The 23,319-nt window shown below is 39.8% G+C and overlaps 1 protein-coding gene across 3 annotated transcripts in view; it reads right to left on the bottom strand.

Moving 5' to 3' along the window:
* Positions 1-23,319, bottom strand: part of LSAMP (limbic system associated membrane protein) — a 632,927-nt gene that overhangs the window by 8,329 nt on the left and 601,279 nt on the right. For 2 of the 3 annotated variants that reach the window (XM_045785137.2, XM_087861611.1), the window contains one exon: positions 5,465-5,497. The exons of the other annotated variant lie outside the window; for it this stretch is intronic. In XM_045785137.2, coding sequence (XP_045641093.1) covers positions 5,465-5,497 — 33 coding nt within the window. The remainder of the gene's footprint in view (positions 1-5,464; positions 5,498-23,319) is intronic. 3 annotated transcript variants of the gene reach the window in all.

Genomic DNA, 23,319 nt, shown 5'->3' with positions numbered 1-23,319 from the left:
GCCCTTGCTAAGATTCCAAGCATTGGTGAGGGTCCTTCAGCAGCCAGCCATGGGCTCCTACAGCTGGTTCATCACAGTATCTCCATCAATAAAACATGGGACCAGTCTGCAACTCTCATTTCTCGGGGGGAAGCGGTAATGATGTATTTGTTAATGGGAAGGGGAACTGTTTCCCAGGAACATTTATGGCTGAATGGCACCTTAGCTGCAAGGTAGAAAATAAGTCAACTCCTTGTAGAGTCTTAAGAGGCAGCAGGGAATCATCTGGCCTAAACTCTTCATGTGACACTTTAAAGATCAAAAGCAAAAGCAGCAGGAACAACAACAACGACAACCAAACCTAGAGAGGTGAGGAGCTGGTCCAAACCAGAAGCAGAACTGAGACTGAAACTTGCCCAGAACCTGCCCCTCCCACCCCGAGCGGCAGCCTCTGCGTTTCCTACTGCCATCTTGGTTTTCCCAATGTGGACACAATTTCGGGTGTGTGGGTTTGGATCTAAGCGGGAGACTGGAATGGAGAGGAAAGTGGAGAAGGCATATGTGTGTTGATAAAGGAGAGAATTGGGGCAGAAAATGTAAGCCCCAAGAGCTTGTTTCCGATGCTTTGCTTACTCCATTTTCTCCTGTAAGTTCTGTTCATATCCATTACAAGAAGAAAATGTTAGTATTTTTCACAAAAAAGATTTTTAGATTTAAGACTGTATGTTTAGACAATGATGTTTGAAAGAGAAATCAATGTGACTAATTACGGGCCACTTTGCAGTTTTGAGGGCGCATACGCAGATCAGTGTGTGGGAATGAATGTGCATGTGAGTGTGTGTGTGTGTGTGTGTGTGCATGAGTGTTTAAACCCATGACGGTTTGCATGTGCAACGGAAGCGTCCTCTGGCAGGCTAATGTTTCCAAAAATGTGTACAAACAAATAAGATCAGAGATCAAATAACAGGGAAAATGCTGAATTCAAGAATGTTGTCCTAATCTGTGTTTTATATAAATAATGGCAAAACAACCAAATAAAACCAACACTTACGCAGCACTTACTATAAGGAGCTGTTACAGATGCTTTAAGCATCTAAGCATATAACCATGCTATGAGACAGGCATTGGAACGAACCGTTTTTACGGTGAGATAGTAAGAGGCATTGCACACAATACACGGCTAGTATGCAGAGGTGCTGGGGTTTTGGCCCAGGCGGCTGGCTCCAGTCTTTGCTGTCACCCCTACGCGGTGAAGTGACACAGTGAAGGAGTGGAATGTTCAGCAGATGAATTTTGGATGTGTTTAAAATAATAGCCAGGACAAACAAAACACGACATGGAGGCAACTGTTATCTTTGAAAAAGATGATGTTCAATAGAATATGTTTTACTAGAATGTCTTCTTGAGAATAATAAAAATACCACTTACTCTAAAAATAGGAATTTATACAAACTTTGAACAGTATAGTTATAGTAGAAAATGAGTTTTTATTTTCTGGAAAACTACAGAGATACAGAGTAGACAAGTTAAATATTAATCAGTCAATTCTTTAAGTTTCTGAATGGCTGTAGGGTTGTATTAATAAAAGACACTTTTCTAACTTCAGGTTCACGCCTTTCGTGAGGAATTTAGGTTCGAGAAGATCATGTATCCTGCATAAAGCATCTGCTGGGAATTGTGGGCCGAGCACTAGAATACACGTGTTCAGAGGCTCGGCTCCATGCCTTTCGTAGCCTGCCCTCCTCGCCCTTCACTGCTATCCTTTTTGGCCTTTGTGACCTTCAAGCTCTCTCAATGGCAACTCCCTGGGGCTTCTGGCCAGATGGTAATGCGTGTGCCTATCAGTTTCATTCCTCTATGTGCTTTAAATGGCATGAACTCTGTGGCACATTTATTTGGCTTAGTGGGTCAGGACAGCTTCTAAAACAGAGAAAGACTACACACAAATTGAGGCCTTACAGGACCAAGCAAAAATGATTTTTGTTTTGCCCTAAGGATAGTGTGAAACAGAAGGGTTTTAGAAAGAGTCTAATTTTGCCTATGTCCTTAATCTCACTTTTAGTGCTGGGACAGGCTAGATTATCTTTCAGATGTCTTGGAGTTGACTGGTACCTGGGGAAGTCTAAAAGGCCTAGTCTTATCATTTTATTTGAAGGGCAGTAAATACTCGAGAAAGCAAAAATTCCACCACTGAAAAATACAATATACACATATATGAACCTAAATAAATATGTTCACAGATACCAATCTTGCTAATGTATGTACACACATATATTCGCAGATACAACGAGAAGTATATATGCTATACGCATACTTATATATACACATATGATATACCGTACACACATACTATTGGTCTTTTAATAGACATAACTGAGAATTAACAGTTACTTTCACATGCTAGTCTATGATACATACAGGGAATCCCAATATGACTGTGCTAATAATATTAATTTTATCCTTAGTAGAATTATTATTATATATTTGAAATGCATTTCATGGATCTGTTAAGGATATCTTCATTTCTATCAATTATTATTTATTAAGTGCTCTCATATAGCTATTTGATGTGCTTATATGACTTGCTCTTTTCATAATTGGTTTTGAGAGTAAATAAATAGCTTGAAAAAATGCAAGGGTAAATGAATGATGGTTGGAGAATCATCACAAGTGTGGATGCAATTATAGATATATATGACTGCATAGGAGACTACTTCAGTTAATGGCTATTTCAGGGAAGAATAATCAGCAAAATCATTAATTACATTTTAGTTCATAGTTATGAAATTTCTGCTTATTTGTGGAAATGCAAATGATAAATCTTATTTCCCACACCAGATGGCCAGGCTCAGCAAGTGCTTTTATATACTGACAGATATAATGAAAGCAAGAGTCTGTAAACATAAATTAGCCTTAAGAATAGATGGGCAAATAAAACCACAATTCAAAAATTGCTACATGTTTTTCATACAACAGACAAAAATCATATCTTGGCATTTAGCCACATTCTATATGTGTTTATGTGTGTGTGCACACACTTGTATGTGTGGTATCTAGTAAACATTCAATAAATGGTAGCATCATCATCATTGCTATTAACTGCAGAAGCTTGGATTACAGAAAGACATGAAATACCCCCGAAACAAAGGCATCGGCTTGTGAATTGGGTCAAGGCTTTTAAAGTTTGACCCGAAGGGGCAAAATTCAGCTGTAGCAAGATTCAGAATCTTGAGTCAACACACCAGGTCAAGCTTCTCAACCTCAGGACAGGATGATAAGTGAGCCTCTGTATCAAGGGGAATGCTGGACTGCACTTTGCCACAACAACGCTTTTACAAGGGAGTCTGTGATTAAGGACAAGGTTGATAAAAACATCCCGGAATTGTGGGATACGAGAATTTTCGGCAAGTCTCTACACGAATTTGATGCAGGCTGCTCAGCCAATTGATTGTCTTTCAGTAAAAGCTCAAAGAAACTACAAGGCGATTTTCCAACACCTGCTTTAGAGAGCATGCACTTGGAGACACTTTGCAATTCATTCAAATCTAGCTAATCCATTTCTGTGCCTTTCCTGAGTACTTAGGGCTCATATCCTAGATTTAGGACTAGATTCATTCAAAATAATCATTCTTAAAAAAACCCCAAAAAACCCAAAACATTAATCACAGCTTCAGTGGGCATTCCTTTCAGCCTCTAGGGAATCAAGGTCAATAATAATCTTATTCCCGCACGTAGTTGAGCCATACAAGAAAAGAAGCCAGGTGAGTTTAGGTTTGAATTCTTCTTAGAATTATTAAGGGCTGACCAAGAGACTGAAAATAAAACAAAAAACCCTCAAATACAAAACAGTTGTTAAGCAAAGGAGAAAAGCAATCTCCTAAAATCTGTCTTAGATACCTAGATGTGCACGCTAAGGCGCTTCCCGATCCTGGGAAGCCATGTTTAAAGGGAAGCCCGATAAGATTGACTTTGGCGCCACCTGCTCTCTATGTTCAGCCAGTACAGCTTCCTCTGCTGGAATGAATTGGGGATTAAAGCCTCATCTCGAGGCTGGAGCATAGAAGAGGGGATATATTGATGTTTAATTTGAGCAATGTGTCTTAGAATTAAGTTTGGGCTCCTCCTATATAATTCCATATGTTTGAACCCCCTCTCTATAAAGTGAGTCTTGGATAAGCCTAAAGTATTCTCATGGTAAAGTCCATGACATCTTCTCCATCAAAACAGCATCAAATATTTTGTCATACAAAATTTTGAAATTTTAGGCCAATACTTAGAATTCTTTGACACTAGGTGATACTAGGAATTTATTTCGGTGGTCTTTGAAATAAAACCCTATGCCCTATTTCTCCAAAACCCTAAGGTATCATATGTTCCACTAACACTAGCCTCTTAAAATTCACATGTAATTGATAATCATGGCATTGGGGAGAGAAGAAGGGCTGAAAGGGACAGGAGTTTATACCTTCTTGTCCCAAATGATCTTGGTTCAATGTATATATTTCTGATGGCTTTGTCTCTGCTGCCTTCTGTGAAGATTTGCTAGAGCTGGCCATAAACAAGGTGCTGACCCTTTCCTGAGAGTAAGAAGTGTCCATGATCTCTGTGGTTGCTGGTCACTGGTATGGTCTAAGTCCCACAAGAATAGGTTTTCACTGTTGAGAATGACCTTGGTTGTCTCATCCCCTTTGAGACCCACAGAAGAAAACATCTTCATCTGAGACAATTACCAATCCAAGTGAGTGGCCATGAGGATTTAAGGAGGCTGCTGTCTGGCCATGCAGGTTCCTCCATAAATTTGGTCTGGGGACAGACACTGTTAAGGATTTCTGTGGGAGCTGTAGAGAGGGCAACTCAGAACTAGCAATTGCATTGTAGGTTCCAGTTTATGAAGCTTTTGTCTGATTGCATTGTCTTTGTAGGGAGATGTGGGTGATTACTGTGTCACGTGGCTGATGGAGTCATGTGGTGGTGTTCCTGGGAGACCCCAGCAGCCTGGGTATACTGCAGAAGGGGGAGGTTACTGAGGCAGGGAGAATATTAACTGTTCAAATGCTTCATTTTAGGAGATGCTGCTCTATTTCCTTTAGCAATGTATCTACTTTAACAGTCAAAAAGGGACCATAAGTAGGCTCTCCATCTCTTTTGAGAGCCTGGTCACTGGGCAGTGAACATTGCCAAAAGCACAACTCTACAAGAATTAACCATGGCCACTTAGAATAGGAAAGTGGGAGGGGGAATAATTCATTCAGTTCGAGATTTAAAAATGAATAGCTCTCAAAAGCGATATAGGGGTCATGGGTTGGATCAGGACTTTTTGTGACTAAGAAAGTTCACAATCTGGAAAACATAGTGACAAATATGTTATGGAAATTATTATCACAAATTATTGAGATGAAATAAAGTCAAGCATATAAGACTCCAATATATGGCTAAGAAAACTTAATTTTATCATACAGTAGGTAATCAGAAATAAGAACCATACCTTTTTGCTTGAAGTGCACGGTGGTGCCAATTTCTAAAAAAGAAACATTTAGCAAAACAAAAAACAGGTAAAAATTTTTTTATCAATTGAGAATAAGCACAAAGGTATCTGGTACTCTCCACTGAAAGGAGAATGGGACAAAAGGTGGAAAGCACATTCTAATAGAAACACGTACTTGTAGAGATTGAAAGAAAGGCACACGGAAAGAGATTGTTTTGTTGGAACAAATGTTTTGCAGTTGGAGGTGGCAAAAATTTCCAACTACAAACACTTGATGTTACATGTTATGTGTATAGACAAGCACAAGAACTCTGAGAATGGCATGTAGACGTACTCTTGACTGCAATTTAATGGAATGATGGAGTGTGTCTGGCCTCCAACCCCCTCCTGCCATTTTGCCCTTGGTTTACTCCATTCAAGCCAGTCAACCTTGCTTTTCTCCTAACACACTAAATCCCTTCCAGCTTTACAAGTTGTGCACCTGTTGTTTTATGCGCTTGCAATGTTTCTTCCCCACATCTCTGCTGTCCCACACAGTCACTCCATCCAGATTTCTACTGAAAGGACACCAACTCAGGAAGTACTTCTCCCATCACCTTATCAAAATGGTACCCTGGGTCACTTTCTATTCCTTTACCCTGATTTATTAATACTATTAGCATTTATCACTACTTGGTACCATTTTATAAATTTACTTATTTGCTTGGTTAAAGTTTACCTCCTTCACTAAAATATATGTTCCATGAGGGCAGCACCAACGTCTATCTCTCAACCTTGTATTCCTGTGCCTAGATGAGAGTCTGACATGCAGTATGTGTTCAATAAATACTTGTTGAATGTATAAATTTCAGGGTTGGAAGAGCTCACACTGGTCAAATACCTGAATTCTCTTTTGAGTATCTTTATCAACTTAACAACGATACCGTTAGATCTTTAGAAGTAAATGTGGAAAACTTCCATAGGATACCACTTTGACTTTCAGGACCATCTGAATGGTTGGTTAGATATAGGAGCCCAAACCATGGCTATGGGATATGGATTGTCTTCTCTATGATCAGGACATGACCTTGCACCCCCCAATAACACACTTCAACTAAGGAAGTAAAGTGATTGAACTGTGAAGCTAAAGAGAGCTTTTTGAATTGGACATCTGGTTACCACATTGTCCTGCTTGAAACTTGTTCATGTTTTCGTGTATCTTCCAGGATAAGGACCCAAATCCTTAGCATGGCATCCATGGCTCTACTCCCTCATCTCTCCAGCCTCATCAGGGTTTCATCTCTGCATCCCAGGCCACAAGCCTTCCTTCATCCTCCATGGGATCATGTTTTTTGTTGTGGTTGTAGGGCCAATGGCCCAATGTTATCACCATGAGAAATCCCACTCATCCTCCAGAAGTTAGGGAAGTCTTCCTTAGTCTCCTTAGTAAAATTAAGCCCCTTTGTTATAAGCTCTGCTCTCCTTCATGACACTCATCTCAGTTTTAATTTAAATACCTTTGTCTGAGGTTTTGGTTAATGCCTGTCTTCACTACCTGACTGTGAGTTCCGTGGAAGCAGGGGCTGTCTCTGCTCCTGTTCCCTCTTGTAGTACAGCCAATGCATGAAGGCACTCTGGATGCACAATGGGCCAGAGCAGATGCAGAATCACTGATATACGAGAAAAATAAATATAGGGCAAGCCTCCTCCTCACAGAGCCTGAGCCTGAGCCTGTTAAAACAACAGAGAGCCTGAGTAGATAACTTATGATCTGATTTAGCACAAAGGGGTCAGACCTTCAGAATCAGGTCTGCAAAATTTCTGAGGTTCAGGGCAATCTATTTCCTTCACAGATCTTCCATTTGTCTATCCGTAGGAGGTCACAAGGAGAAGCCCTCAAACAGCATGCTATTTTCCGGGATTCTTATGATGGCTATAAGAAGGGCACAATTTTCCTAGTGTCTGAAGTTTTGAAAATGTTTGGCTACAATTCGGCATCAGCAAAACTAGTGTAAGCCAAGCTGTTCCTACCAGCAAGCTGTATCTACAGGTAAGGACAGTCTGCCTAAACTGGTCAGATGTGGGCTGGGGGGATACTAGTGTGAATGTTCTTTTGCATAGTGACTGCTGGTGGGCCTCCACATGCACTTTCCAAGAGGCTCAAAGTCACTGGCACCCGTCCTTCTGTCTTTGAAGAGTTAGTCTATTCCTTGCACAGGTACTTGAAGTCCTCTGTGTAGAAGTCCTCTATACAGAAGGATGTACAGAGAATTCTGCTCCTCTCCTATAAAACAACTCTACCCGTTGACTACGCTGATCATCTGACCACTGATGTTTCAACTGTATATTAAACACACTGCCACTTATTTTCTTTCATAACACCTACTCTGACTACTTTTCTTTGAAATAAACACGCTGCCTTAAACATTGTTGACAAGGCACTATAGAGAATGTACTCAGCATAGTGTGAGAAAACTGAAGCCCAGAGAGGCTAATCAGTTACCCACGGTCACACAGAGTAAAGCTGAGACTGAAATTGAGGGCTCTTGCTTCTCCAACTAGAACCCTGCCCACTATCCTACAATACCCTTCTGGTATTTTTATGAAAGCAAGGCTATGTAACTATAGCCTCTATAACTCTAGGGTTCTTGCTGGGATATTTCAATGATTCAGTATCGACTGGGGACAGCTTGGCTCTGCTCTTGTGCAAAGGGCAACTTCCCTTCTTTCTTTGGTCAAGCCTTTTAGTTTATCATTCTTTGAAATTTATAAGGGTGCTGCAAGGTCATGGAGTGACTGCTTTTCACCCAAAGAGGCTTAGATCCCTAATGGGACCATCTTTATTCAAAGAACACTTGGCTTCTCATGCTCCATCCCTGATCCACAGGCCTCATGGGAACAATTCCAAGCAACTGTTCGGGACCCTGGGCAGGCAGGAAGACCAATGGTTCTGCTTAAGCTAGAAAATATCACTTAACCTCTCTTGGCCTCAGTTTCATTATTCGTAAAATGAATTTAATCAATGTGCTCCTTATAAATTTGTGCTATGGGTTAGATAAGTTAATTATCACACTGTAGTTAGAATGCTGCTAGATACATAGTAAGTACTCAGTGAATAAGAGTCATTATTATCAGGTTTGTGGTAAAATCCCCTCTAGAGAGGACTTTCAGTGAAAGTTTGGTGGAAAAGAGAAAAATATATCTTAACAAGTAAGCTATGGCAGTGCAGATCCAAAGAGTAATAATAATAATTAAAAAATCTACTGCGGCAGTAAGGATGAACGAAACATTAAGGGAGGCTAACACACTGAAGTGATCGGGAGGCAGACTGACCAGACAGCATTTTGGTCAGGAGAAAGCCAGCAATACGCCTGGGTTAACCAGTCAGTGACGGGCTTGGATAAGAGTCTACCTGGCTAAATATTTTTCTTAGGGAACAGAAACTCCCCTACTAATTAATTTATAAGAGTTCATTAAAAGAAGGATTTTAAAAACATTGTCCAAATATTAGACTCTATGAAGAAAATCTCACAAAACATCAGATAAAAACATATGCATTTGCTTGAAATACCCTTAAAAAGCAAACTAGGTTATGAGTTAAATTTTAGGAAGCTCTCCTATTGAAATAACTAAACAAGTTTGTGAAACACTAATGATCTTTTTTTTTTTCCTTTTTTTTTTAAAAAAATTTCAGGTTAGTTAATATACAGTACAGCACTGGGGTTTCAGAGCAGAACCAGTGATTCATCACCCACATACCACACCCAGTGCTCCTCCCAACAAGTGTGCCCCTTAATGCCCATGACCCATCCAGCTTATCCTCCCACCCCCCTCTCCTCTAGCGACCCTCAGTTTGTTCTCTATACTTAAGAGTGTCTTATGGTTTGCCTCCCTCTCTGTTTTTATCTTATTTTATTTTTCCTTCCCTTTCCCTGTGTTCATCAGTTTTGTTTCTTAAATTCCACATGTGAGTGAAATCATATATTTGTCCTTCTTTGACTGACTTCCTACACTTAGCATAATACCATCTAGTTCCATCCATGTTGTTGAAAATGGCAAGATGTCATTCTTTTTGAGTGAAACACTAATTAATGATCTTAAGACTTGGAATTCCATTTATCTTTAGGAAAACAAAACAGAGAACTTATTTTGTACTTTATTTCCTATTCATCCTCTTCTGTTGGAATAGAACATTCTGTTTTGAGAAGTGAAACCCTGAATGGTTTGAGCCTGGCATTTTGAAAACATGGTTGTGTGCTGCCATCTTGTGGTACTACAAAGACATGTTCCTATGTGCTGTCTAAAGGAATTGCCTTTGTCCACGAGGTGGCAATAGTGGGGAAAATAAAAACTTTTTTTCCAGCCAGAGCCAGCAAGAAACGTTACATTTCCAAAAGGAGTCTTTCCTATTCTTACAGAAAAGAAAAAAAAAATTGTCCTTAAGCTACTGAGAATTATTCTTCCTTCTGTAGTGCTAAGGTGATTCCAAATTCTTGAGTAAAACTGACTTGCCAAGGATATTATTTCTGTACGGATTTTCTGGACACACTCATTAGAATACACTTGAAACCTATGATTTTTATACCTTTTAGGTATAAATGTATAAAAAGTATATGTTTTAGCAAATACATTTAAAAAGTAAGCATGGCAGTGCAGGTCCAAAGAATAAAAAGATATATCCACTATAGCATACAATGAACAAAACTTTTGGGGAGTTTAGTACAGAGAAAGTTCTAGAATGCTCTGGAAGCAATATTGTCATATGCTTAGACTTTAGTTCCTGCTGATGGGCTATAAGGAAGCAATGGGGGAAATAATTTAATACTAGAAAAGGCAAGTGTCATGACACATTTATACTAATCTGCCTTTGACTTTCAACATTCAGATTCTCTCAGTTGGTATACAGCATGTCTCCTTGTTCACTACTGTAGTCTCAGCTCACTATTTCTCTAGCATGGAGTAGGTATCCTATAGATTTGCTGAATAAATGCCCGTGCATAGATAAGTGGATGAAGGAATGAACAAACGAAAGAGTGACTGAATCATTTAGTACCAAGACCTATCTTAGCTAGGATTCTAGGTAGGAGAAGATTCTATTCTTCTTTTGGAACCATCATGCCCTAGTGGAAAGGCAAAATTACGGCTGGGAAATCAGGCATTTGAAGGGCCAAATGGGATGAGGAAGTCCTTTCATCAGTCCCCAAATTTGCTCAGGTAGAAAATTTTCTGGGTGGTTGAGCTTTACTTAAGAATATCCTCTGGACTGAGGTTGCCTGGGTGTTTCAGTTGGTTGAGGGTCTGACTTGATTTCAGCTCAGTCATGGGTCGTGAGATTGAGGCCTAAGTTGGGCTCTGTGCTGGGCATAAAACATGCTTAAGATTCTCTCCCTTTCCCTCTGCCCCTTACCCCCATCCTTCTCTCTCAGAAAAAAAGAAAAAAGAAAAAAGAGAAAAAAAGAAAAAAGGAAAAAGAAAAAAAAAAGAATATCCTCTTAACTAATGAAAATTGAAACCTTAGAAGATAGAAACCCAAGCTTCTTTTATTGTTCAAAGACCAGAAGACCTCTTACCTCTCATCTTCCATGATGTGGTGTGATTTATTCTCTCTTTCTCTGCCCAGAAACTGAAGTGAGTGGTATGAAAGAGAGAGAGATGCGTCCCTGGAAACTCTATAGACATTACAGTCTGGAAAATCCCTTATTGCCCTAGGGAATGTTTAAGTCTATGTTTCTGAACAATTTTGGCATTTTGCCTTCTTTGAGTTCTATCTGGTAGAGGAGATGAGGGTACAACAAATCCGTAAAGAGAAGAATTGATTTTCAGTGCTTTGACTCTTGACTCTTAACCACTTACCTCGAACTCCCTGCTTCTAAGCGCTCATTCCCAGCCCCGGGGAGGATGTACAGAGCTTTGGGGTCTGTACTGTTTGTGTGGTTGTTCTAGTTCCATGTTTACTTGAACACCTAATCTGCCACAGCCATCTGAACAAGGGAACATGCTCTCTTCCGTTGTGTATGGCACAACTCTTTGTATGAGGCTGGTCAGCTGATGCGCCTTAGGTTTTGAAAATGACATGTTAGTTGGAGGACTTCAAGTGATTAATTGCACTGTTTTTCTCCCCCCTTCTGGGAGATCTACTAAGACTATATGTTCAGAAGAGAGGAAAGGTCCCAATTCAATTGGGGATTTTACCCTCCAGTTCCCTGGAACAAGTGAGAGAGGCATGGGGCTAAAATCCTTAAGAAATTTAATAATGGAAATGAAGAAGCTTCTACATGCAGCCTCTTCCTCCTTCACTGATGATGAAGACCTGAAGCTAACGTTTGTAAGGTTCCTTGATGGGAATTTATGTTTTATGTGCTCTGACATTTATTTATTTATTTTTGTCACAGTTTTGAAAAACAAAACCCTTATTATTATAGTGGCTTAAAAGCAGGACATTTATTAATTCAATTTTCAAAACTGCTTTCAAGCTTAGAAAGTTATTAATTTCTTTCTCGCAGGTTTCTCCACTCAGAGGCTTTAGGCAACAGCAACTTCTACTTACAAGTATTATTATTATTGGTTTTTTGGACATAGAAAAAAATATGCCTGTGATTTCTCTTTAGATTGTTGGAGTTTTTTATTTTCTCCCACTTATTGTATTCATGTTATACAAACCCTAATGCCTACTACCTCTGGAGTAATGTTCTCTGAGAATCACAGTAACCATTCTGGGCATAGTTCAGGGGGGAAAAGCTGAAATAGAGAAGTAGGTCTAAACTTTTTTTTTAAAAGATTTTATTTATTTATTTGACAGAGAGACAGCTAGCGAGAGAGGGAACACAAGCAGGGGGAGTGGGAGAGGAAGAAGCAGGATCCCAGCGGAGGAGCCCGATGTGGGGCTTGATCCTGGAACACCGGGATCACGCCCTGAGCAGAAGGCAGACGCTTAACAACTGAGCCACCCAGGCGCCCCTAAACTTTAATCTTAAGGCTATTCCTATTTTGTTTTTTCTATTGTTGCTTTTTTTTTTTTTTTTTTTTTTTTTTTTAAGTAAGCTCTATACCCAGCGTGGGGCTTGAACTAACAACCCCGAGATCAAGAGTCTCATGCTTTGTGGAGAGAGCCAGTTAGGTACCCTGATTTCTATTTTCTTAGTTAGTCCATAGGAGGACTATTATCCTAATTACTAAGAGAATATCTCAAACTGGCTGGAGGAAACTAAGAAGTCTTAGTATGTTATCCATATTTGAGAAAGGAAGTTGGCTTCCCTTACCTAACTTTAGGTCATGAAAGGAATCTTATACTTACTTTCAAATGCTTCTGAGGGCTTTTCCCCTTAACAGTTGCCTTAAAATGGACTTCACGTGTTCGATGCTATGTAGGAGTGTGCTGGAGCCATGAATTATTTAGGCAAATATTTGTCACTCTGGGCATATGGTGATAACTTCTTGTTGAATGAAGAATAAGCCCAAACCAAAATTAATGCTGACATAATTTCTTACTGTATAATGTGAATAAAATATTTGAGACTCACGGGGACCCTTGGGTGGCTCAGTTGGTTAAGCGTCTGCCTTCAGCTCAGTTCATGATCCCAGGGTCTTCGGATTGAGTCCCACTTTGGGCTCCCTGCTCAGCAGGGAGTCTGCTTCTCCCTCTGCCCCTCTCCCTGCTCGTGCTCTCTCTCAAATAAATAACTAAAGTCTTTAAAAAAATATTTGAGACTCACTGTTTATTCTTATGAATTTATGGACCAATCCCCTACAAACCAAGTGTTCTACAGTAAAGAGCATCAGGAAAAAAATGTTTTTAATGCTCATTTCATTAAAAAGAGACAAACTTATAAAAGGGGAAATACTAATACACCAATTTAGAGACAGGATGTAGGCACTCCCACATCTGAAAGGGGGAACTCTCACTGGAAATCCTGGAGGGGACACAAGGGAAACCTCTGGTAGGATGAGTCAGGTTTGACTGGAATCTGGAAGAGCTGCGGGTGTGTGCGTAGCTGTGGAGACAGCCCTGATCCGGGGCAGGAGGGCCGCTCCTGGGCCTGCCTGGGCTGTGAGCTTGGGCAAGTCACAGAAACACGCCCGGCCTCAGAAAGGGCAGAAAGTCAGAATGGCTTAGGTCTTTTAACTAAAAAATATATATATTTAAAGATTTTATTTATTTATTTGACAGAGGGAGATACAGCGAGAGAGGGAACACAAGCAGGGGGAGTGAGAGAGGAAGAAGCAGGCTTCCAGCGGAGCAGGGAGCCCAGGACCCTGGGATCACGCCCTGAGCCGAAGGCAGACGCTTAACGACTGAGCCACCCAGGCGCCTCTTAACTAAAATATTTTAAGCTCAAACCTTCAGACGAAACATTTGTTTATGTCATATTAATGATGTTATCTCTGAGGAGAGAGATTGTATATGATTTTTATTTTCTTCTCTATAGTTTCACATCTTTTCAAATTCTTCCATAATGAGAATGCATAACATTTATTATCAGAATTGAGAAGTATTTATAAAAACAAATCAATGTATTTTTAAAAACTCTCTAAATCTGGGGAAAAGAAAATAATATTTGGTTTTGGGTTGACATCGTTACAAGGAGATTGAATTTTTTTCTCTTTTTTAGCTGGCTGGTATCACAGAGAAAAACCAAACAGAAGCTAAAGTACGTAAGGCCGAGTTTCTATAAGGAACATAGTCTTAACGACATGAAACGACAATGCAATAAAAAACGTATTATACGGGCTTATGAGGTCCTTCTGACTGTAGGCTTGATACAATTGCACTGTACAGTAAGTACAGGTGTGTGACTTGACTAACCGCTATGGGCTCTGCCCAGTGGTGATACGGGTTGTTACAGAAAGTGTAGACTCACTGGGCACCCCCACCATAAAGAGAGGGCTTCATTAAGTCTCTTACAGCAAGTCAGCTTTCTCAAATCCTATGGATTTCTTATTTAGCCTGAGAAATTTAATTTTTAATAATCAATGAATTAAAATGTTAGAGAATGCCCAAGGGTCTAAGTTTAATAAAGGGGTTTCCCTGGGCCACTCCACCTAAAAATACATATAAGATTAGAAAAACTCCAGAAGTAAATTTATTTGAATCAGCTGTCAGTCAGTAAGGTATTAGGGCCAGACCTGCGCGGTTTCTGTCTTAGGAAAGAAGCAAGGACTTCTGCCCTTGCATCTAGAATATGCCCTTTGCACCTGTAGGTACGATTCTAGCCTTTTGACCTTGTGGAATTAAAGACCTGTCTTCTCATTTAATGAAGAACTACCTCCTAGCCCCAAATCTACTTTGCTGTTGGTACAAAGTAGATTATATTTTCCATGTTTAAAAACATACATTTTATGTATATTTTAAAGCCGTTTGTGCCTTCATTTATTTGACTTGCTAAAAAGGATTAAAAGCACAGGTTTGGGTAGGTCTCTAGAGATTTTCATCCTTTCCGGTTTTCTTCCTCTTTTCATTTCCCAGCCCTAAATTGTGAATTGCAGATCCGTTTTAGAATACATTTTAGCTTTAAATTCTAAGGGATTCAAGACTGTCTTTAATCCATGTAATGTGTGTTTTCATTTGTTTCTGTTTTTCAAAATAAAGAAAAAGTGTCCAAGTACCATAAAACAAGGTAACTGGCCTGCAGAATTTGAATGCAGAGATAACGAATGTATGAGATTTCCTAGGGCTTTTAAAGCTCTTGGAAGTTAGAAGATAAGGGATTAAAAATGGTGGTATGCTCTGAGCTACCCTTGGACCTACGTCTATGGCACTAACCACCCCAGTCCAGAACCTGGTAAAGGCGGTTCTGCTTTGGACCTTTCCCAAGTGACTTTATTACTCAGAATGCCAGGAAGTCTCCGTGATTCATACTCCTGCTGTGTCACTGACTCCAAATTAACATCACCACCAGGTTCTGAAAATCCTGATGGCTCTTTACAACCTGACCATTCCTACAACGAAAATTAAAATTTACCATCCAATCTCCCTGTTGAGAGGCTGAAAGTTTTCTCTAGATGTTCTGCCAGATAATAGGCGCTCGGCACTTTTCCAGAAAACTCGTCCAGCACAGCGCTACCTGCCACACAGTATGCAGTATCCCTACACGTCTGTACAATGAAGCCAACAGATGCTTTCTTGTCCTGAGAGGGTAACAGAGGTGGGAATGTGGATTCCCTTACCTTTAACCCCACTGGTTTGCCACATGTTTTTTCTTTTTAAAACAGCCCAGAGGCAAAATAGGAGAAGTAAGAAACTATTTGGGAAAAATTATATTTTTTCAGATTTTGAAAATTAATTAGACTTAATATTGTTCAACTCTCTCTGAATTCTAGACTTTGGTATGTACTGGAATGTTTGCTTCTCTCTTTTCTACTTTCTACCTTTTATTTCTTTATTTTTTTTAATAATAATTTTTTATTATGTTATGTTAGTCACCATACAATATATCCTTAGTTTTTGATGTATTGTTCCATGATCCATTACTTGCGTATAATGCCCAGTGCACCATGTAATATGTGCCCTCCTTAATACCCACCACCGGCCTCCTTTCTACCTTTTAAACTTCCCTTTTACCTGGAAGCCTGCCCCGATCAGTCCAGGCTAGCTAAGGTGTCTCTCTTCTGTGCTCCCCGAATACGACACAGGTATCCTAAATGTAGCAAACTTTTTTGCGACTGCTGAACACATCATCCACTGCCCCCTCTGGTCTGCAGGCTCTATTAGGGCAGAGGTTGTGTCTGGCTTGTTCTCCACAGTCGTTCCCAAGACGGCGCTCAGAGTTTGGCCCATAGAAAGTACTAGGATACTTATTTTTTTGAGCCAATGAATGGTGTAATCAACATATGGTACATTGTCAGGTAAGCTGGGCCAGAAATTACCTGCACTGCCCATCAAGAATGCAGTCTCTTTCTTGTGTTCCTAAGGGTTAGAAATCTCAAGAAAAAGAAAACGTGGACTCCAAAAGAAACTCTACAAAGCAAAAGCAAGTGGAGAGTACACGTAAATACAGAACAAGTCACACTATTAATTGAACCAACTTAGCAGGGGAGGGTTGATTCTCTAAGGGAAGACCAACCTCTAATGAATGAGATTGCTCTTTTTCAGCATTGCAACAATGAGCAGCTTTCAATGATGAACTTACCTGTGTTCTGGAACTCCAGGGAGGAAAACAGAACAAATTTCCCAAGTTACTTTCTAACTTGCAATTCAACACACAAGATACCGTTTGATTTCTTCCTTCCATCTCTCCTTCCTCCCTTCCTTTTCTTTCTTTTCTTTCTTTTTCCCTTCCTTCCCTTTCTTATCTTTTCTTTCTTTCTTCTCTTCTCTTCTCTTCTCTTCTCTTCTCTTCTCTTCTCTTCTCTTTCCTTTTCTCTTCCTCCCTCCTTCCCTCCCTCCCTTTTCTTCCTTCCTTCCTCCCTCCCTTCCTTCCTCCTTCTTTCTTCCCTTTCTTTCTATAGTTGTTTCTGTTTTTCAAACATTCCCTGCTTCCAAGTCATACAAACTCTACATGTATAATCGAGAAAACATTTTAGGATGGCCAAGCAGCTTTCCAACATAGAACATGGCTGGGAATGCTTGGTGCTTTGTGGGCTAAAGCGGATGGGATGGTACACAGAATGGACAGTTAGCCAAGACACAGCTATTTCCTATTTTTTTTTTTAAACCCATAAGATGCTACTGTTGCCCCAAACAGTGTCTTTTAGGCAGTTTAAAAAATCATGCTGGAACTGCAAGGTTTGCAAAGTGAGTGGTTAATTTAGAACCATTGTCACAAGCATGGGACAGTTAAAGTAAAATGGACTGACAGCTATCATTTATAGTAAAGATACTCTGTTAGTGGTAATGTCTAAGGGTTAAAACATACATATGTGTTACAGAGATGTGGGAAGCGTTTTCTTCTACAATCAGCATAGTAATAAGCAAAACAGTGTAGTAAACTATGGCGATGCTTGGCTCCCCAGGGTCCAATTAGGAAGCATGATAAATGACTTGTAAAGTCTCTCCCCCCATTGACTTGCGGTGGATATAAGCTGACAATTCTCAGTGGAGTCCTAGTGAGTGGTCTGCCTACTCCCATCATACATCTGGGTACATATGAACACCTTAAATTGGAATTCCAAACTCATTATGTCATGCTGTGTTCTTACTTGGCAGGTGTGTTTCTTCACAGCAGTATACAAGGGGAGATGTAAGGTGGGACCACTTAAGCTGATTTTTTCCCCCCTTGCGGAGGTGCTCGTTTAATTTAATACCTACAAATGACTTGTGATGATGAAAGACCACTGTGAGGATAGAGTGACTGTATAAGGGAAGTTGTTACTAAGGTTAATTTGTATCTTGCCTCTTCAGAAGTAGATGTGTCCTCCAGATAGATGGGATAATGGCTTTGCTTGCATGGCTGCTAACCAGTGTTTAGAAGTGAATGCTATTACTATCAAAACTTTTTCTTTGGTTTTATTTGAAGGATGTCAAAGAAAAAGTATATATGTAAGGTGAGGTGAATATGGTGAAAAATATAGAGAAAAAGAAAATCAAGAAGTACAGAAAGCAGGAATACAAATTTCAGGTAAAAAGAAAGAGAGAGCCAAGGGGCAGACTAAAATTCAAGTTTATACTTTGGGGGGGGGCTATACTAGGGCATTTGTCAGAAGCTGAGACTGTTGATGTTTGAGTTCCTGGAACAGTATGTATTCTTTCTTTTTGACTCTAAGTAGTGCCATTTCCTTCAAGATTCTTGCTCCACACAATGTCTCTGAACGTAGAGCAAAGCTCCCAAAGAAAGGACCTCCTTCCTGGCTACATCCAGCAATGCTTCTCATAGCACCATGCTACCCTCCCCCTAAATGGCACACTGATGCAAACACCGGGGCCAGCTCTGCTGGGGGTGCACTGGAAATACCAGAGAGACATGCATCAGCATTTTCTGTCCATTCCAGATCCTGGTCTTCTCGCCCTTTGGGGCATCATGCCAACATTTCCTGCTGCAAATCTCACTGAGCTCTTCTCAGGCAGCTTTATTCCTTTTAATTAAAAAGACAAGACTGTCAATTACTTAAACTTAATCCCCAAATGTAATTGTTACTTTGAAAGATTTTTTCCCCATAAAGCTCATAGAAGAGAAATATTTCCATCAAATTAAAATTTAGTGGGAGCTGGGATTTTCAAAAAAATATTCATCTTCAAATCCCTACTGGCTCTCGAAATCTACATAGCACAGCAAAGCCTACGTACAGGAAGATCACCGGGAAAGTCTGACTGGTGAAGGCAGAAGCAGACCAGGAAAATAGGAAAAGGCGTTAGAGAAGAGTCCCTGTACAAAAAATTTCCTACCTTTAAATTGACGCTCTAGGATTTCTAGCCATTTAGCTTGAGGCTAAATGTAAATTCTGAGAGAGGTAACGCTTCCAGGCTGCTGTTGGACATTTAAATAATAGTGTGAATACATTTCAGGTTTATTCTTGCTGGCAAATTTGAACAGGGAGAGGACTGGAAACGTTTAGGGAACACAGCAGTAGGAAGAATGCAGAGCTGAGAAGAGTAAGGCACAGAAATGGATTCAACATTGAGAAGTGCCTGTTTTACAGTTGGGTTGGAATCACTGTGTTGGCAGGTGAAGTATTGATTCTCGGTGAAGTATTGGCACAACTATCCCACTTGGTTCCCAGACACTGAAGAAAATCAGGGGGAAGTCAGCCCGTTGCTCCCAGTAAGGGAATCAGAGATGGGCATCAGGTACTAATGTCAGCTCTTAATGATCTTCATGTGAGTTAGTCAGGGCCCGTGATTTTGCTGTGAATTTGTGTTAACCCTACTTTCCAACTACTATTCGTAAAAGCAAGGCCCCTTTTCTTCCCACCAGCTAGTGGGAAAGGAGAGACGTATTTGAAAACTAAAACCTTCCCTGGGATGTGCTTTACACCTCTGACCAGAAAAAAGGGCAGATTCTGTAAGAGTGATGACTTGGGCTCAGTCTGACAGGTGGTAATGTGCCTGACGAGTCCTCACTGAAAGTATGAATGCGTGTGTGTGTGCGCGCGTACCACACAACAGAGAATGGTGCAATGTGAAGCTTCTCTAAGTGTACTATTATCATATTGGTGAAAAATAATAAACAATGTTTTTTATTTGGCCTTGGGATATTTCCGTATTTAAACCTGCTAGCAGTGGGCATTTCAGACGTTCCTAGAATCCGTAATACACAAACTAAAATGAAGCCACACTGAACCTATAGCTAGCTAACATCCAGGCGATCTGATACAAGTGTGTCTTTAAATATCAGTACTTTTAAATATTATAAGAAGTATGTGTATCTGAGCATGATTATTTTAAGTTCAATATGCTTTCTTTCTAGGAACGTGAAGCTCTCTTTCGTGTATTACTTAATAAACACTCTGAGCTTGTAGGCATGAAAAATATAATTTCTTTCCCATTTCACAGTTGGAAAAACTGAATTAAAGAGAACAATGCTAGTAATTATCCATGATTAATAGAGGTGTGTATGTAAATCAGCCTGAATAAGTGTGTGAAATTAGATGTGCTGATGCCAGATAGCTCTCTCATGTTTTTTAAAGATGAATGCTTTCATATAAAACTCTGTGTGATTTGGGCATAAGTCTCTGTGTTGAGTATGTCTGGAAATAGACTTTGTAAGAGTGTATGGATATTAAGGTAAAAGTATTGTGTATTATAACTATTATAATACACAAAATAAGTTAGATGAGTGTTTAAAATTCATTAGACAGATACATATCTAATGAATGCAAATGCATACATAATGGTTATTTATAATGCGCTATAGATTTACATATGTGCCTGGATGCCCCTAGGTGTAGACTGGGATCTGGGTGTACTTTGATCATTAAGAAGTGTGGGAGAAGGTGAATGTTAGTTTCTTAGGATTGTGGGGATTGAGTTAAACATGCAAAAACCCTCAGAACTCTATTCGTACAGGAGACACCCACCCTCTATGTTAGCTATTGTTATTATTGTGATTGTTATTATTATAGGAGAATGCACTGCTGTTATAATAAGGAGCTGAAAAGAGGCATTTTCTCATTGATACCTGGGATAACATCCTATAGAAAATAAATGAAGCTGTAGGGCTTGTCTTGTTATCTTTACAGCATGTATTGATTTTAGGATTTTTCTCCCAGTTTCCTTTCATCCCAGTGGAGTCTGGTCTAGGAGTGCCAGGTGAGGGCAGGTATATGGCCTCCTTTTACTGGAGATGGATCTGGCTGTTCTGATGCCAGGCCCGCCCGTAACAACACCAGGCTCCCTTTGGGAGGAAACACACCAGGTGGACCTCAGATTTCTGCATGCCTGGTTTGTTTGTGGGTTGGATTTTAATTTTTTTTTAAACTTTAATTTTGGGGGGTTTTGTTTTGTTTTCTGAGAAAGCTTTAGACAGCTGTATTAATCATGCAAACCCAGCCATGTGCAATGTGTTTTATCAATGGAAAAACAGGAACTGAATGGCAAGCAGCTGTGAACAAACCCAGTGCAAAGCCTGAGCCTGGAAGATAATCTCAACATTTCCCAAACCCACTCGCCACGCGGGGTTAGTGAATGGAAAGGCTGTTCACTTGGGATAAATAATCAGATGGGAGGCAAGCAAGTGAGACACATTCCAGGGTTATTGATTTTTTTTAAAGTTGCAGTGGTGGAAGGAGGATGGGCTGATGGAGCCCAGAGAGTCCCACACTCAAGGGGATTCCTCACCTGCAGGTGATAAAAACAACACAATGGTAATTTGTCCTTGTCCTTTCTCTTCTTTCACTTCGTTTTAACTTTCTGCAGCTGGTTTTGTCACCTCCTTTTGAACTCAACGGTCCTTCTAAATGTGAAGGCATCTCTAGGTGCACTTCCATCGTGAAAGGCTGTGCACAAACGAGCTTATGGGGAGGAGACGAGAGCAGTACCATCACCTCCCAGGATTCAGAGGCCTCAGGAAATGAGCCTCACAAAGTGAGAAAAGTTCCCTCAGTCACTTACAGCTGACTCCTCATTTTACAATTCAGTGGCTTTTCTGCAGCGATATAGTCAGAGGTAGTTATGCAAATATATGCAATTCAGGACTCATTTCAGAATAAATAAACCTAAATTAAAATTAATGGGAAAAAACACCTATCAGAAACAGATCAAGGATGGAACACTATTTTATTTATTTATGTATATCTTTTAAATTAAGCAGGGAAGCACACTGATTTTTTTTTTTTTTTTTTTGGTCTTGTTTTTGGCTGAATAGGAAAGGACATTTGAAAATTTCTGATTGGCCACAGACAATACAAATTACCCTTTGGTGTAATTCCAGTATTATTATTATCACTGCAGAAAATCAAGCAATATGATGAAGGAAACCCGGGAGAAATACATTTGATTTATTGAGCCTTGTTTTTGTTTAATCACAGCTTGAAGGGGTTTAGGACTGCATTCCTGCTGCGACTCTGATGTTTATCCCCAGTCAGCTTGATGAGCCTTGTAGAGAGTGGGGGTGGGGGTGGGGGTGCGGGAGACCCTCCAATGAAAGATATTACAATGAAGCAGTTGAAATTAAACATGAATTTCTGTTACTGGAACATAAGAGGGGAAGGTTCCCTTTTTTTATGATGGGCGGATGGAAAAGGACCTTTGCATCAACCGACTGCTTATAGACACCTTAAGCACTTCAGGATTGAGACGTAGGATTCTACCAAATAATAATATACGGTATTTAAATGAAGGTGTTTTGTGCTGTAGATATGACCAAAGTGAGGCAGACATGCTTTTCACAGATACTCTGGTACTCCAGTGGCACTGTAAAAAGAGTTAAGGATCCTATATGTTAATAGTTGTTTCCACGGAAAATTGCATTTCACATGGGCTGTCATCTTGACTGGACCGAAGAGAAAAAAAAGGATTTTTTTTTTTTTACAAGTTAAAGTCCTTGTAAGACACAGGGAACTTAAGAGGGCATTATCTTTCTCTATTGGCCTCGCACATCAGCTATGCCAAGTCTCCATGAACAGCTTTTCAATTTCTACCAGCAGAAGCCCAAAGTATTAGTAGTGAGACAAACTATATTCTCTAGAACTATTGGATCTAAAGAAGCTATCTACAGTCTATCTACAACGTAAAATCAAACTAGGGTCATTCTCCAATCAACAATTCAGTTTGCAGGAAAATACCAAGTTCAACAAAACCCAACATGCTCCATTCCTGGTCCAGACTGTTTTTCAATATCCAACAGCTGTCCTTTGTGAATCGTGACTGACTTCATTTTGTCCCATGTTATATACATCATAAAGCATGATCAGATAAATATTTGAGTTTGTGGCTGCAGAACTGCTCTCACAAAGGATACACAGAGAGGCGTAGTGACAACGTTCAAAGCTCATCTTGGATGGAGCATGACCTCTTTGAAAATGTAATCCGTTGGGACAAATGCGTATGTATATGTTTGTCACATCAAGATATTTGCAAGATGGCAACATGATAAAATGGTGTCAATCTCTGCAGCAACACTAGAAGACAAATGTCTTAAAATAATTGTGGCATGTCAGAAATTCAAAATGGGATATTTTCCATGAACACTAAGTTTCATGTCAAGTCTAAAAAACAGGCACATTTTAAGCCTTATTTTTAGTAGCTGGGATAAGAAACAGATTTCATTAATGTTTTAGGGAACACTTTTATTCAACAGTTCTTCTAAAAATAGTTTGGACCCTTCTTAATATTTAAGAATAACTTTTTTATTAAGCTGTCTAGTTGATCCTTAAAACCTTGAAATCCTCATTGCAAATATAATTAAAATAAGTTTGCATATATGTGAATACATACATACGCAAAACATCACATTATTGATACTCTGAATATCCTCACCCAATTTTGGCCTAATTTTTAGTTTGGA

Source organism: Ursus americanus, chromosome 4, assembly GCF_024610735.1.
Source record: "Ursus americanus isolate L20-20 chromosome 4, mUrsAme1.1.p, whole genome shotgun sequence".
Taxonomy (NCBI): Eukaryota; Metazoa; Chordata; class Mammalia; order Carnivora; family Ursidae; genus Ursus; species Ursus americanus.
The sequence above is the reverse complement of the archived record's forward strand: the minus strand, read 5'-3'. Positions and strand labels throughout refer to the sequence as shown.